At 63.4% G+C, this 13768-nt stretch overlaps 3 protein-coding genes across 3 annotated transcripts; all 3 read left to right on the forward strand.

Annotated features, from left to right (window-relative positions):
• Positions 1-237: 237 nt before the first annotated feature.
• On the forward strand, positions 238-4359 carry CHLRE_14g616250v5 (uncharacterized protein). The gene is made up of 8 exons (XM_043070091.1): positions 238-410; positions 506-551; positions 649-736; positions 1093-1192; positions 1665-1815; positions 2283-2337; positions 2800-2860; positions 3307-4359. Exons 1-8 carry the CDS (start codon positions 351-353, stop codon positions 3415-3417), a joined length of 672 nt encoding a protein of 223 aa, XP_042916764.1. The 5' UTR covers positions 238-350; the 3' UTR covers positions 3418-4359.
• A 48-nt stretch (positions 4360-4407) lies between these two features.
• On the forward strand, positions 4408-9319 carry CHLRE_14g616301v5 (uncharacterized protein). Its single transcript, XM_043070092.1, has 5 exons — positions 4408-6986; positions 7177-7278; positions 7430-7512; positions 7739-8039; positions 8366-9319. The coding sequence occupies exons 1-5, from the start codon at positions 4437-4439 to the stop codon at positions 8630-8632; spliced, it is 3303 nt and encodes a 1100-aa protein (XP_042916765.1). The 5' UTR covers positions 4408-4436; the 3' UTR covers positions 8633-9319.
• Positions 9320-9397: 78 nt separating this feature from the next.
• CHLRE_14g616350v5 (uncharacterized protein) lies at positions 9398-13739 on the forward strand. The gene is made up of 11 exons (XM_043070093.1): positions 9398-9466; positions 9949-10144; positions 10316-10501; positions 11016-11120; positions 11616-11718; positions 11981-12100; positions 12252-12412; positions 12721-12865; positions 12966-13133; positions 13408-13500; positions 13641-13739. The coding sequence occupies exons 1-11, from the start codon at positions 9439-9441 to the stop codon at positions 13695-13697; spliced, it is 1362 nt and encodes a 453-aa protein (XP_042916766.1). The 5' UTR covers positions 9398-9438; the 3' UTR covers positions 13698-13739.
• Positions 13740-13768: the final 29 nt, after the last annotated feature.

The following is a 13768-nucleotide window of genomic DNA, read 5'->3' on the forward strand; positions in this document are numbered from 1 at the left end:
AAGCGGCGCCTTGCGGGCATCTCGGCGAGCATCCCCAGACATGCCCACGCACATCACACTTAGGAGAAGAGCTCCCGACAGGCGCTACATAGCGGCCATGGCTTCAACGCGGCGCTTGGGTATGATGGGTTATGGTAGGAAACCCCGGCAGACCTGACGGGCCTGGTCTGTAATGACACGCACGAGCCCGAGCCATGCAGAGGGCTGACTGGTCACAATCATTTTGTTCACTCCTGCCAGAACCGCATAGTTCACAAGTACACTTGGCCATTCCATGCTTGTGCTAGCTCATTGAATAGCAGTGTTTGTGACAACGAAGCGACGAAGCCCAGTTACTCAAGACAGCAGAAATGCCTCTCACCTTGCACGCCAGCTCTTTGAGTGGAACATCAACAATCCATCGTTCCAGGGTGCGACTGCAAAGAGCCCTGACGTCCCTGCCCTGCAAAGAGCCCTGACGTCCCTGCCCGCAAGAATCTTACCGGGACCAACTTGACGCGCGCAGACTGGCGCTGGTCCGAGTAAAGCGCTAGTGGCTAAGCGGGTAGCAGGTATGCATTAACTTTGAAGTCATCGTGGGTGTTGCTTCGGGTTCGAGAAGGTCGCGAAGGATGCGTTGCAACTCCGTGGTCGCGGTGCCCTCCGCAGGGAAGACGTCTTTCACTGGCCAGGGCCTCGGACGACTTCCAGACAATGGATCGATGCGCTGGAGCATGTCGCAATGGCTAGAGAACAAGTGAGCTGTCTCGCCAGGCTTGCGGTCAGGGTTTTGTGTTGCTGCCAAGCCGACACGCTTCAGACAGGGCCCGGAGTGCCGCCCGGAAGCACCCAGGCGCTACCCTGCAGCCTGGCCGGGGGCCAACTCTATGCTCTCAGCATAGGAGCCTTCTTGGAAAACCAACGCATCGAACCAAGCGACGCTTGGGAAAACGGAAGCGGGTGGACGTGTCAGCCACACCCAGTGCAAGGCTTGTGTGTCCCCCGTCCCCAGTCCCTAGCCCAACCCCACCCCCCAATAGTAACCTACCGGCGCGTCAGCGCGACCTGTATCTCACACGCATACGTCGTGCTGTGCATGCTGCGTGCGTGCAGGGCGTCTGTGGAGGTGGCCGCCCCTCTGGAGACGTGCTGGGCGCTGTGGGATGACCGGGAGCGCATCCCGGAGTGGATGCCCTGGATCAAGTCCGTCAAGGTGCGGAGGCAAGGGAAAGATGCAGGAGTTGGTTTCCACCCGTCCCAGTACGAAAGTTGAGACTAGCTGATGCATTTGGAAGAAGGAAGGGGGCCGGCGGCCCGAACCCAAAGAGGGAGGGTTGTCGCCACCAGTCCCAATCAGAAACCAGGGGGGCGGGGACCTGAACCTTCCAGTGGGGGGGAGGAAGGGCGGATTGGGAGCCTGGATAAAATCCGTCAAGGTGCGGAGGGTCACGATGCGGCGGTAAGGGGAGGGGGAAGGGAGGCGAGGGGCAGAGGAAAACGGGGCGAGGAAGGGAAGAGAGGAAGAAGGGCCAAGGAGTGAGGCCAACCCCTCACCCTCTCCCCAACTGCCCAACCCCCATCCCCATTGTTGTTCCGCCAGATGGTTAACCGTCTACCACTTCCTTAACTAGTCATGATTGTAACCCCCCACCTCAAACCACCCCACCTCCCTCGCGCTGGCTCAGGTGCTGGACAACGACCCCCGCCTGTCGCGCTGGACTCTGGCCACGCACCAGTTCGGCCGCGACTGGGAGTTCAGCTGGCTGGCGCGCAACCTGCCGCCCGTCAAGAACAGCAAGATCCACTGGGTGTCGGAGCGCGGCTCGGCGTCGCTGGGTGGGTGGGGGTGTGGTGGGGCTGGGGTGGGGCTAGGGGTGGGGGTGTGGTGGGGTGTGTGGTGGGGTGTGTGGTGGGGCTGGGGTGGGTGTGGTGGGGGTAGGTGGGTGGGTGGATGGATGGGTGGATGGGTGGTGCGTCGGTTGGGTGGAGCAAGGGTGGGTGGAAGCTGCACGGTGGGTAGGCTGGAGCTTGGCATTCGCCGGGAAGGCTGTGGGTGGCGGGCCGGGGCTGAAAGCTTTGGGAAAAGGCACGACAGGCAGGGTGTGGAGGGCCGGAGCCGGGGCTGTTTTGCGGGGTTCGCAACCCGTCGTAGCTCTCCGTGCCGTGCGCTGCGTGCCGGGTCTCGCCGGAGGCACACGCTGACACCCTGACCGCCGGAGTGGACACAAACGCGTCTTATCACCAACATGGTGCGGCTCTGCCTCACATGTGCCGTGGCGCTGCCCCCTTCCCGCTGCCTGCAGGCCTGGAGATCCAGAACCGCGGTCAGATCAAGTTCATCCGCACCTCGCCATCCAGGTGAGGGGGGGAAGAGGGGTGTTGTAAATACCAGCCTAAACTGAACCAAACCAAGCTATAACGACCTTACATATAGAACGGAGTGGTTACCTCCGCGATTGCCTCAGTTTGCCATCGTCGGGGGGGGGGGGGGTAAGATAGGAACCCGCGGGGGCGGGGGAGGCACGGCAGGAGCACCGCGCCCGCCAGCCACTCGACCCATGGCCCATGGCAGACACTGTACGGCAGTACAGCGCATGGTAGAAGGTGGCTTGGGTTCTCAACAGGAGAGCCTTCGGGACAAAAACGGAGCAGTGCGTGCGTGAGCTGGGCTCACGTCTTCGGCGCCGCGTGGCGGGGGCCACGCTGAGGTCGCACTTGTGGTACCTGTGTTTGGGTGCCCGGGCACGGTTCCAGGGGTTGTAGCAGGAAATGCACACCAACACCGCCACGCCGCCCCTCCCCCCGCCCTCACCCCCGCAGCTGCAACATCACGCTCATCATTTCGTACGAGGTGCCGGACGTGTTGGTGCCCTTCGCGAACGTGAGTTCTACTGTCTTATCGCGTGTTGCGGTGTTGGTGCCCTTTGCGAACGTGAGTAATACTGTCTGATCACGTGTTGGTGCCCTTTGCGAAAGTGAGTAATTGTGTCGAATTATGCGTTGATGCCCTTCGCGAAGGGGAGTAATGTTGTCTGATTATGTGTTGATGCCCTTCGCAAAAGCGAGTAATTGTGTCTGATTATGTGTTGATGCCCTTCGCGAACGTGAGTGCGGGCAGTGCAGGCCAGCAGGCGGTGGCGGCGTGGGTGCGACTCCGGGCAGCATACATGCATGCCCTTGCCGGCCCGCCGGCCCCTCACGCCGTATGCGGCTCGCCCTCTCACACTCATACGTTGTCCTGCGTGCTTCCTTCCTTTCCGCGTGATCTCTAACATACACACACATACATACACACACACACACACACACACCACATCCGCCCCGCAGGCTCTGACGCCGCTGGTGGAGGGCATCATCGGCAAGGACATGGAGCGGTTCCGCGAGATGGTGACGGCGGCGGCCGACAGCAAGGTCAGCAGCAACACTGCGGCGGCCTGAGCAACGGGCAGCGAGCGGCCAGGAGTGGGGCAGTGGTCAGGAAAGAGGGCAAAGGAGTGGATGGGGATGGTGTGGGCGCAGCTGAGGCAGGTGGCCACGGCGGGCGGCTGCGGCTGCGGCGGGCGGGCGCGCTGCCGTGAACAGCGGAGCTGCGAAGGAGAGGGAGCGGCGGCGACTTAGTAGTTGCACGCGACGGCCCTTGTGCCTTGTGCGGGATGAGAGGCTGCAAGCGGGACCCGAACAACAGTGCGAGCAGGAGTCACAGGAACACAGTCCGCATGCACAGGAACACAGGAACACAGTCCGCATGCAGGTGAAAGACAGGTACTGTTGAGCTGGAGCCGCTGCGCAGGGGTGTTTCTCTGTGTGTGCTGTGTGGTATCAAGTGGTGAGACCGAAGAAAGCAGTTTTGCGTTGGTGATGATTTGGCAGCTGGCAGCGCGCGCCTCTTGAGCTCCCATTTTGCATCTGTATGGCTTACACCAGTTGCGGCATGATGCTGCAAACTGCAGGAGCAGAGCTGAAGCCACTGCAATGACATTCTCTGCTGCAGCAGGTGTTTGCTGCAGCTCAAACTTTGCGTTAATTGAAGTGTGTACATTATGCCGTTCGGGCGGTTGTGCGGACGTGTGTGAGAAGCCAGACACACGGTTTTGGGGTGCGAGTGCTGGGGTGAGCTTGTTTAGAGACACTGCTGGTGTTGCACGCCTGCAAGAACATAAAAGTGCGTGGAAGAATGAGGGAGTGTAGGGCAGACATGCGTTATGCTATTACAGGAAGGAGCAGAGGGCAGGCGCGAAAGACACTGTAAGGATCCGCGCACTGTGGCGCCGCCCGCGTACTGCAGGTGACCGCCTGCCTCCCGCACACCCAGAAGCAAGGCGCGGCTCCATGCAAGCAAGGTGCGTGGGTCTTTCTGCAAGTTATGACCCGCATCGTTAGTTCGTGGCCGCATTGGTGGAGTGCCTTTGCTGCCGAAGAGCTTAAATCACTGCTTAAGCGCACCATTCCAATGCACAATGAAGGGCACAATGAAGCGAGCGCCAGGCGCCTCCCTGCTTTTGCTGCTTGCTGCTACAGCCGCCCTCAGTCTGCCCTCGGCCGCCGCAGCACCACCGGTAGTAGCCCCGGCACCCGCGGCCATATGGGGCGGCAGTAGCGGCAGTAGCAGCAGCACGGGGGCTGGCGGTGGTAGCGAAACTACTACACACACGCACGGGCCTGACCGACCGCCTGAGCGGCGGCGGCAGTTGCCCTCATGGTCGCGGCGGCTCGCGCGCACGCTGCTGCGAGCCGGCAATGGCGCGGGGCACCTCCTGGTGCTGCAGGTCTCTGCGGCCTGTGGCCGCACTGACCCGCCGCCGCCACCGCCGCCGCCACCGCCGCCAGCAGTAGCACCACACGGCAGCAGCACCGCAGCAGGTGCAGCAGCGCCGGCGGCGGCGGCCAGTCCTGAGCGGGACAATAATGGGCTAGCGTCCTCTCCAACTCCCACAGTGCTGACCCGCGGAGTACGAGGTGCAGGCGCTGCTACAGCCACCAGCACGGCTTCTTCAGCGGCGGGTGTGCCCGCGGCGTCAGCAGTAGCAGTCCACGACCCGCCAGCCGAGGAGCTCTGTCTGTGGCGGTACAGGAGCAGGCGAGCCGCTAGCAGCGGCGGCGGCGGCAGTAGCAGTGACGGCGGCAGCAGCAGCACGCCAGTGACGACGCCACGACGCGGCGGCATGGAGGGCGGAGCGGGTGCGGGTGCGGGTGCGGCTAGTGCGGCTGTGGGGCTGCCGGTGGCGGCTGGGGTGGTGCAGCGGCTGCGCGTCCCTCAGGACCTGTCGCCGCTGCATGCGCTGTGGCCGCTGGAGGCTGTAGCATTCAGGGCGCACGTGACCGCGCTGCAGCTCTGTGCGGCTGCGGCTACTGCTGCTGCTACTGCTGGTGCTCCTGCCCCTGGCGGCGACAGTGGTGTGCCAAGCAGCAGCAACAACAACAGCAATAGCACCCCGGCGCACGGCATTAGTAGCAGCACCAGCAGCACCAGCAGCAGCAGCGGCGGCGCTGTGCGCCTCTGTGCGGTGGTCACGGACGAGGCGGGCTGGGTGGCGGCGCGCGAGGAGACGTTGGGTGGCCTGGAGGCGGCGTTGGGGCATGAGGGCGCCAGCGCGCCGGCTGCCATCACCTCCGCTTGGCAGCCCTCCTCTGCTACTGCCGACGGCGGCGGGGGTGGCAGCAGCAGTAGCGCGGGCAACGTGGGGCCGCCGAGGCTGCGGCTGGAGAGGCACGCCCCCGCGCCCGCTTTCCACACGCTCACGTGGCCGCAGCATGGTGGCAAGGCAGGCGAGGGGGCGAATGGAAGCTCTCCGCCGATTCGCCACCATCATGTCCCGCACGGGCACTGGCAGCAGCAGCGCTTGCAAACCTACGCAAGCACAGCTGCGTGGCTTGAAGCCACGGCGCGGGGCCTGCAGGAGCTACTGCCGCGCACCCTCCATCCTGCTGGCTCCGGTGCCAGAGATGGCAGTAGCAGCAGGAGCTTCTGGGCCCTGCCGTCCGGCTGTGCGGGCTGGCGCGTGCGAGCCGCAGCAGGCAACGGCAGTAGCAGTAGTGTTGGCAGTAGCAGTAGACGAAGCAGCAGTGCCAGGAGCAGTGGCGGCGCCAGCAGCCGTATGGCGGGCTGCGTGTTGCTGTTCACACCGCAGGCTGCAGCAGGCTTGCTGCGGCTGGCTGGGCTTGACGACAGTGGTGGCGGCGGCAGCGGCAGTGGTGGGGGCGGATCCAAACAGCAAGGCACGCCAGCGCCGTCCACAACGCAATCGCCTTTACAGCCGCCGGCACCGCCGCCGCCGCCAGAGCGGGTGCCGCGGGTGCAGCCACCACCGGTGCCGCAGCTGTCGGCGTTGGGGCCCGCTGCCAGGTCGCTTCTGCCGGCAGTCACCACGCCCTTCTACGCGCGGCTTGCCCAGATGGCCCGCCAGGGAGCAGTGCGGCTGTCGGTGGCCGCCGCGCCGCCACCTCCTGCTCAGACTTACCTTCACCCTCATTCTGTTCCTCCTTCAGCTCCGCTTCGCCGCTTACAGCCGCAGCCACAGCCGCAGCCGCATCACCAGCAATCTCAGGGCCCGCCACTGCGGCTCGCGCGGCGGCGTTTCCTGCTGTTCACGAGCGCGGGTGACCAGGGCGCGTGGCGCATGTGGGCTGCGGCACCAACCGCCAACCGTTCGTACGATCTGCTTGTGGCGTACTACGGCAGCCAGATGGAAGTACGGCATGGGCGGTTGCACAGCGGCCGCCATGGCAACAGCGGCAGTAGCAGTGGCAGCGGCCGTACGGGCGGCGGCGGCGCAGCCGCCAACACTAGCGACAGCAGCAGCGGTGGTCGTGGCGGAAAACCTGTCTTTGGGAGTAGCAGTAGCAGTGAAGGTGGCAGTAGCAGCAGTGCGGGCCCGGACTTTGTGTACCGCTCACGTGGATCCAAACACCAGGCTGTAGCACGACTGCACGCGCTGCTCCCCGGGCTGCTGCAGCGCTACGAGGCTGTAGCAGTGTGGGATGATGACCTGGCTGCCTCCCCTGGGCACGTGAGTGTGCTGCTGCGTACGTGTGTAGCTGGCCAAGCGTCCGCGTTTCATCTCGATCACGTGCTCGGTGCAAAACGCTCATGTGGGTGCAAATGACGGCTTGTGCCGCCTTGCCGCTTGCGCTGCCACGCGATTTGCACCACCATGTCACAAGTTGTTACTTGCCTCACCTTGCGGGGGGCTGTTGCAGATAGACGCCATGTTCCACCACTTTGCGGACCAGCTGGCCGGCCCGCGAGGCAGCCAGGGCGGCGTGTGGGTGGCGCAGCCCAGCCTGCGGCCAGGAAGCAAGGTGGGTGCACGCAGGCCCACGCCCGACCCTGCCAGTCGCCCGCCACGCCCGCCCCTACCAGTCGCCCGTGCTGTTCTTACCGCGACACCTAACCGCATAGATGCTAGTACCGTGTGTGACACACGTGCTGCCCGCACATGCACATGCCCAGGTGGACCACGTCCTGGCCGCGCACCAGCCCCACCTGGACCTGGCCTACACCTCCTTTGTGGAGAACAACGCCTGCGTGTTCAGGTGTGTGTGTGTGGGGGGGGCGGGAAGTGGTGGGAAAGTAGACATGGTGGTGTCGCTGCTGGTTGCGGTGGAGGGGTGCCGGGGCTATCCTGGATTCCCCCGTATCCTTGCTTCGGCAGTAGGGACCGCCCTAGCCGCCCCGACCGCCCCGCCTCACCTCCCCTTGGCTGTCCTGCCCCCATACCTCCACACCACCACCCCATCCCTACCTCCTCCCATCCTCCAGGTCGGACGTGCTTTCGGCGCTGCTGGACTGCGGGCGTTACAGCGGCGAGTTGCTGGGCTGGGGGGTGGACTACGCCTACCTGCACGCGCTGGGAGGAGGGCCAGGAGGAGGAGGGGGAGGAGGAGGGGGAGTACAGGAAGGAGGGAAAGGGGGAGGAGAGGAAGTACGAGGAGAAGGAGGAGGGGGAGGAGGAGAAGTACGAGGGGGAGAGGAAGGGGGAGGGGGAGGGCAGCGGCAGGTGGCTGGAGGGACGGCGGCAGTGGCAGTGGAGCGGCGCTTCGCCATCATGCACCGCTTCCAGGTGGGGCGGTGGGGCCATGTGGGGGCCATGTGGGGGTTGTGGGGCCATGTGGGGGATGGGGAGATCCTAGAGGATGTGGGGTGTGTGGAGGATGGGGTGGGCATACATGGGTACCGTGTGAGGGGAGCACAGGGTGTGCTCTGCAGGGAAGGCATGTCCGCGGGTCCTTGCCGGCTGCTGATGGTGGTGCGGGCGCTGCGAGTGCGTGCACTGCAGGTGCGGAGGCACCCGGGCACCCGCTTGCAGGACCATGAAACCACATCACACCTAAATAGAACTCCCCTCCATCCGTTCGCTGTGTGCATCTCTCTTATGCCTTTGCATAGGTGCTCAACCCGCCGGCTGAGGCCAAGCCGGAGGGCGTTCGTGAGATCCTCAAGCTCGCCAGTCAGGAGGCCCGGCAGGCGCAGTGGCGGGACTACGCAGCCCGGTACGGCATCACGCCGCGACCGGAGGTGGCGCACGCGTGCGTGCTGAGCGCGGAGGGGGCGGCGGCGCTTGCCCGTGGTGTGCCGGCTGCCCAGGTGTACCCCGGGTATTGCCCTGAGGCCGAGGCCCAGCAGGCAGCGGGGATGGGAAAGCAGGGTGGCTGAGGCGGGCCAGGCGGGAGGCGCTGGGTTTGAGGTGCAGGTGGAGGGCTGGAGGCGGACTGGCGGAGGTGTGGGTGTGTGGTCGGAAGAGGGGAAGGGGAAGGAGAAGGCGCGCATGCGCCGGCCGGTGTGGGTGTGGATGGCGTGGTGCCGTGTGGTGATGATGATGGGGGCCAGGGGGGGGTCGGGACGTGACGTCCAGCGAGGGGCTGCGGGAGGGTGTTGTGTGTATGTGCAACCGCACAGTTGCCGTGACAGGCCGTGGGCCGTGGGGCAGGCGCAAAGCTGCGACCCCGGCTTTCACCTAAGTTTACCAACCGCGGGAGTTGCCGAGCTCGAAGGGGCAAGGTTTTAGGGGGATATGAAATGAGTCAAGGATGGCGTCCGAGCCTGCCACAGCCCCGGCATGTAGTAGAAATCAGGTTGTGCCTCCGGCAGAAGGGCGGGGTCAAAACCGGCTCCCAAGCATCATCACGGCACGAGAGCGCGCCTTTCGCATGTCCCCGCAAACCCGCCTCCTGCAAACTACACCAGCGCCCGACGGCTAATGGCAGTGTGGTGTTCAAGTCCTGAATATTTGTGCCCAGTGTTCTTTGTTGTGCCTCGGGTTCAGGATGTTTGCGGTTGCGACGGGTCCGGACGGACACGAACAAGTTGTCGTAGCCCAGGGTCGTAGCTGATCGGTCAACGCCGCTGAAATAGCACAAGAGGGCTCTGTCTGGGGTAATATCCGACAGCATACTCCGCTCAATACTTTCCTAATAATACCACAAATTACACTGACTTCCCTGCGGTAGCAGAGTGGTATCATGATGGCGCCAATTTGCCTGCGGCCAGGTACGTCGCACAAACAGTCCAGATGTAAGCATGTCGATATGCAAGCGTTGATATACAACAGAGCATCCTGCTGGGATCCTGTCGCGCTGAGCTGCTGTAGGCTGTCGCACGACCGTGGTGTGGTTGCGCTGGCCCAACGCCAATGAGCTAACATCCTAGCCATTACAATTGCATTTCAAAATGATAATTGTCAGGTTGCATGCGATTCTGCAGTCAGCCCGCTTAGGGTCACCGAAGAGTGATAACGAATGCCATGGACCCGTTTCGCGCAGCTGCTCGGGCGTTTGCGCTTACTTGAATGCGGGTGCACTGCTTCGATTGGCGAACTCCGGGCCCCATTCACGTGGGGTTCCCAGGCAGAGCCCCCCTCCCCCCTACGTGAACCGAACACGACAATAAGGGCGGGGCCCTATCACGTGTATGCCTCAGCCCACTGCTCCTCGCCTGCCTGACCCGCCCTTCCCGTGCGCCCCGACCCGCAGCGCTTTTGCTGGCGCTCATCGCCCTCTCGGGCGGCATGCTGGGCCGCTGCTCTGGCCAGCAGAACTACAGCAGCATCATGGATCTAATCAACAACCGTGCCGACCTGACCACCATGAAGGCCGCGGTCGCCCGGGCCAACCTCACTTCGTATCTCAGCAACGCCGCAAACACCACCGCCCTGCTACCCAATGACGCGTGAGCTGATGTGTGGCCTGGGTTCTGGGTAGATGCGCCTTCATGCCAGCTCATGCGTGCTAACACATACCGTATGATGCGTACCGTAGACCCCGACATGCCTACGCCGGGCTTCGGCCCCTCACACATTCTTGCTTGCCCCTGCCTGGCTCTCTGACTCTTGCCGCGTAGTGCCTTCACCGCCTTCCTGGCCTCCGCAAACCTGACCGCCGCGGACCTGCTCGCGCTCAGCCCGGACGTCGTGGCCGACTTGCTGAAGTACCACATCCTCGGCTCGAGGACCCCGCTGGCAACCCTCCTTGGCCTGGCAAGCATGGGTCTCCTCACCGGCAACAACGCCACCGCCGCCACCATGCTGTGAGTACGGCGTGCCTGTTGCCGCCTATCTACCCTGCTGTGGGTGGGCCCCGGGTGGGCGGCAGATGCGGTAGCCCAGCGTATTCTGAAGTGTGGGGGCGGAGGCGGCACTTGACATGAGATGACTCCCCGAGGCGGTAAATGAGATAGACCCCAGAACCGAAACCCAGGATCTGGGGGAGGGAATGAGCAGGGCTGGTCGGCTCCTGGTACCCCGCCCCATAGCTGCCACGATGCCACGCTGTAGAACTTTGGCATTCAGGCCGCCCCGCAAAAAAAATTGTTTCAAGAATGCGGATGTTACAGAGGGGACAGTCCCAGCACCCGAAGACGCCGAGCCATCACATGCTATCATTTCAAGGGCGCGGCGATCCGCATGTACCGTATCCCCCATCCCGCACCCGGCATGCGTCCGGCAACACCTGGATCTCCTCCAGGGATGCGCCCCATATCTCTTCCACCCGCGTCTTGATGTCTCTTCCTGACCACACACTGTGCGACCCACTGCACGCAGGTCCGGTGGCAGCAACAAGGATAACGTCTACCCCTGGGCCCGCATCACCATCGCCTACAACGGCTCCGGCTCAACTGCAGCCAGCCTGAGCGTGCTGGCAACCAGGTGTGTGTGTGTGTGTGTGTGTGTGTGTGTGTGTGTGTGTGTGTGTTTGGGGGGGGGTTGCGAATACCAGCCCCAACTAAACAAAGCAAGCCAAACTAGCGGAGCATAGGCAGAGGCGACAGTTGCAAGCGATAATACTTACTAGAGGGGGCCGAGGCGTCGTGGAGAATTGAAGCAGGGCGATAGGCGCTGGCGATGGGGGGGGTGCGGTGCTGGGGAGCTTTTCGCTGGTGCTTGTGTGCGTACGTGCCATACTTTGTTACGGCCTGCAAGGTCCTAGCGGCTGAAATCCCAAGCCCACACCGGACACCCGCCTGACTGCACGCGTGGACGGCAGCCGTACGCCTCCATGCCTCTCAGTCCGGCAGTGTTTCTGGAAGGAGCCGGAAATCAGTTGCCCACTTGCCCCGGCCTGTTACCTTCCGCCGCATTCTTGCATGTTTGCTGATGCTTCTACACGCGCACGCGCCTGTTGCTTTGGATGCCGTGTCGCAGCTCGAGCGCCAGAGTTGTCGAAATTGACATCTCCGCCGGACCTCGCAACGACGTTAGCATCATCGACAACGTGCTGACCTACTGGTATCCAAGTGTGCAGCAGGTACTGCACAAACACACGCGTGTGTGGCGGGCTGGGTTGAGTCGGGTTGGGGTGTGGCGGATTGATTGGGGCAAGACTAGCTAGCTAGAATGCTAGCTGCGTCCTGACATGCTGCCACCGCAGGGAGCAGCGGGCACTGGAGTTGGGATATCCGGAAACGTGGCTGCTGGCACGGGCTGAGCGAAGCTTCACCACCACATGCACCACACCCTCTCAAACCCCAAAACGCCACCATCCAGTTCCGTGTCTCTGCTGCCTGCAGGCTCTGTCCGCCCACACCGACCTGACCAGCTTCGTGACCGGCCTCAAGACCAACGCCGCCAGTCTGTGGGGCCAGCTGGCCACCCAGACCAACGTCACCGTCTTTGCGCCCGTCAACGCGGTGTGTCCAGCAACTGTGTACGCTTGTGCAGTGGCAGAGCGCCACCGTGTGGGATGGATAAAGTGGACCTGTGTCATGTCTCTTCCACTCCGCCTCCCTGTGTCCATCCTGACGCTCCAAAACCCTAACCGCCACTGCGTGCCACCACCAGGCTGTTACTGCCGCCAAAACCAAGTACGACGTAGATCTGGCGGTTGCCTCAACCGCCGCCGCATCAGTCGTCAACTGCCACGTGGCCAAGGGCATGCGCGACCTGCCCACGCCCGCCGAGGCCAACGCCGCAGTGTCCCCCCAGTACGACAGCGTCCAGCAGTGAGCACCCGGGGCCAGGACACCGAGCACAGGGGGGTCATCACAGCGGCACGTGCCTGCCGTACGGACAGGGTTTTCGAAAAGGATCTCTCACTCTCAGGGCTACCAGTTGGCGGGGGCATCGGCGGGCATCCTTGTTCATTCCATGTCGTCATTCACATGATGGACGGATGACTAATCAGGGGACCGCCTCGCACATCCTTCGCCTCTCCTCCACCTGCATCTGCATCTACACAAGAGCGAGCTCCCGCACCTGAAGCCCCGACCTGACACGCCGTTCTATCGCTGTCGCCGCGCCCGGCCCACAGGCCCTTGTGCCGGGTCACTGCGGTCCGCAACTCCAGCGGCCTGTACCTGGCCTCGCTGGGCGCCTCCGCCAACGTGGTGTCCACCAACTTTATACCTGTGGGCGCGCCCTGGAGCCGCATTGCCAGCATCCACACCGTAGACGGGGTGAGCGCTCGCCCGCCCACCACCTAGCAGTGCTGCGCCCTGCCCACATGCCAGCTGCTCCACATCTTCACTCACAGAACCCCCACCCCGCGCCCCGCAGGTCGCCCTGGACACCTTTGCCAGTGTGGGCCAGTACCTCACTATGTCCGGGTTGTCCAGCGCCGCATCCCGCAACCTGTGGACCAGCTGGCTCGCCACCGAGTCCAGCATCTCCAACCAGCTGAGTGACCCCAAGCTGGCGGCGGCAGTGCTTGTGCCCACCGACTCAGTGAGTGACTAGGTCACATTTCAGTGGCGGGTCGGGGGAGAGGGAAAGGGGATGGAGGCGGCGAACAGACTTGTACAACCGCGCCGGCGAACCAAGTGGGTTGGGGTGGGCGGTCACGCAAGCGGTCACACGCGATCGGTTGTGGTCATGCCTGCCGTCATAGCCGCGATCTCTCTCAGGTCCAATGAACCCGACCCACCTTGACACATCCATGCTTGTGCTCCCACTGCTGCCGGTGCACCCGCTGTCGCTGCTGCTATGCTGCTGATTGCAGGGCATCAACTTGCTGGCCACCTCCAAGGGCACCACCGCCGCCAACTGGCTCACCCAGCTCAACTCCAACGGCAAGAAGAAGACCCTGTTCGAGGTGGGGCGGGCGGCAGCTGCATGCAAGCGCGTGCAAGGGGACAGTCAGTCAAATCCAGCGCACGTTGTCTTGATGAGTTGCTGAGGTTGCTGCGAACGCTCACCCATGCATTCGCCTGTGTCCCTCGCTCTGCCTTGCAGAACCACATCGTCTATCCTGTTGTGCTGCGTTATCCTTTCAGGAAAAGGACTAGCTAGCAGGTGACAGACCGCCATTTCCGCAACACGGCACTACAACTATCCCCCCTCCAGATGAGGCGTCCCGACGA

The sequence above is a fragment of the Chlamydomonas reinhardtii genome, chromosome 14 (assembly GCF_000002595.2).
Source record: "Chlamydomonas reinhardtii strain CC-503 cw92 mt+ chromosome 14, whole genome shotgun sequence".
In the NCBI taxonomy this organism is placed as follows: domain Eukaryota; kingdom Viridiplantae; phylum Chlorophyta; class Chlorophyceae; order Chlamydomonadales; family Chlamydomonadaceae; genus Chlamydomonas; species Chlamydomonas reinhardtii.

Excerpts from the sequence above, each read along its gene's own strand:
- CHLRE_14g616250v5 (XM_043070091.1), top strand. The coding sequence starts at position 351 with ATGCCTCTCACCTTGCACGCCAGCTCTTTGAGTGGAACATCAACAATC. Across the intron at positions 2,338-2,799 it reads ATCCGCACCTCGCCATCCAG|CTGCAACATCACGCTCATCA; the intron begins GTGAGGGGGGGA and ends TCACCCCCGCAG. Across the intron at positions 2,861-3,306 it reads TGTTGGTGCCCTTCGCGAAC|GCTCTGACGCCGCTGGTGGA; the intron begins GTGAGTTCTACT and ends TCCGCCCCGCAG.
- CHLRE_14g616301v5 (XM_043070092.1), top strand. The coding sequence starts at position 4,437 with ATGAAGGGCACAATGAAGCGAGCGCCAGGCGCCTCCCTGCTTTTGCTG. Across the intron at positions 6,987-7,176 it reads TGGCTGCCTCCCCTGGGCAC|ATAGACGCCATGTTCCACCA; the intron begins GTGAGTGTGCTG and ends GGGCTGTTGCAG. Across the intron at positions 7,279-7,429 it reads GCCTGCGGCCAGGAAGCAAG|GTGGACCACGTCCTGGCCGC; the intron begins GTGGGTGCACGC and ends GCACATGCCCAG.
- CHLRE_14g616350v5 (XM_043070093.1), top strand. The coding sequence starts at position 9,439 with ATGATGGCGCCAATTTGCCTGCGGCCAG. Across the intron at positions 9,467-9,948 it reads GCCAATTTGCCTGCGGCCAG|CGCTTTTGCTGGCGCTCATC; the intron begins GTACGTCGCACA and ends CCCGACCCGCAG. Across the intron at positions 11,121-11,615 it reads CTGAGCGTGCTGGCAACCAG|CTCGAGCGCCAGAGTTGTCG; the intron begins GTGTGTGTGTGT and ends GCCGTGTCGCAG.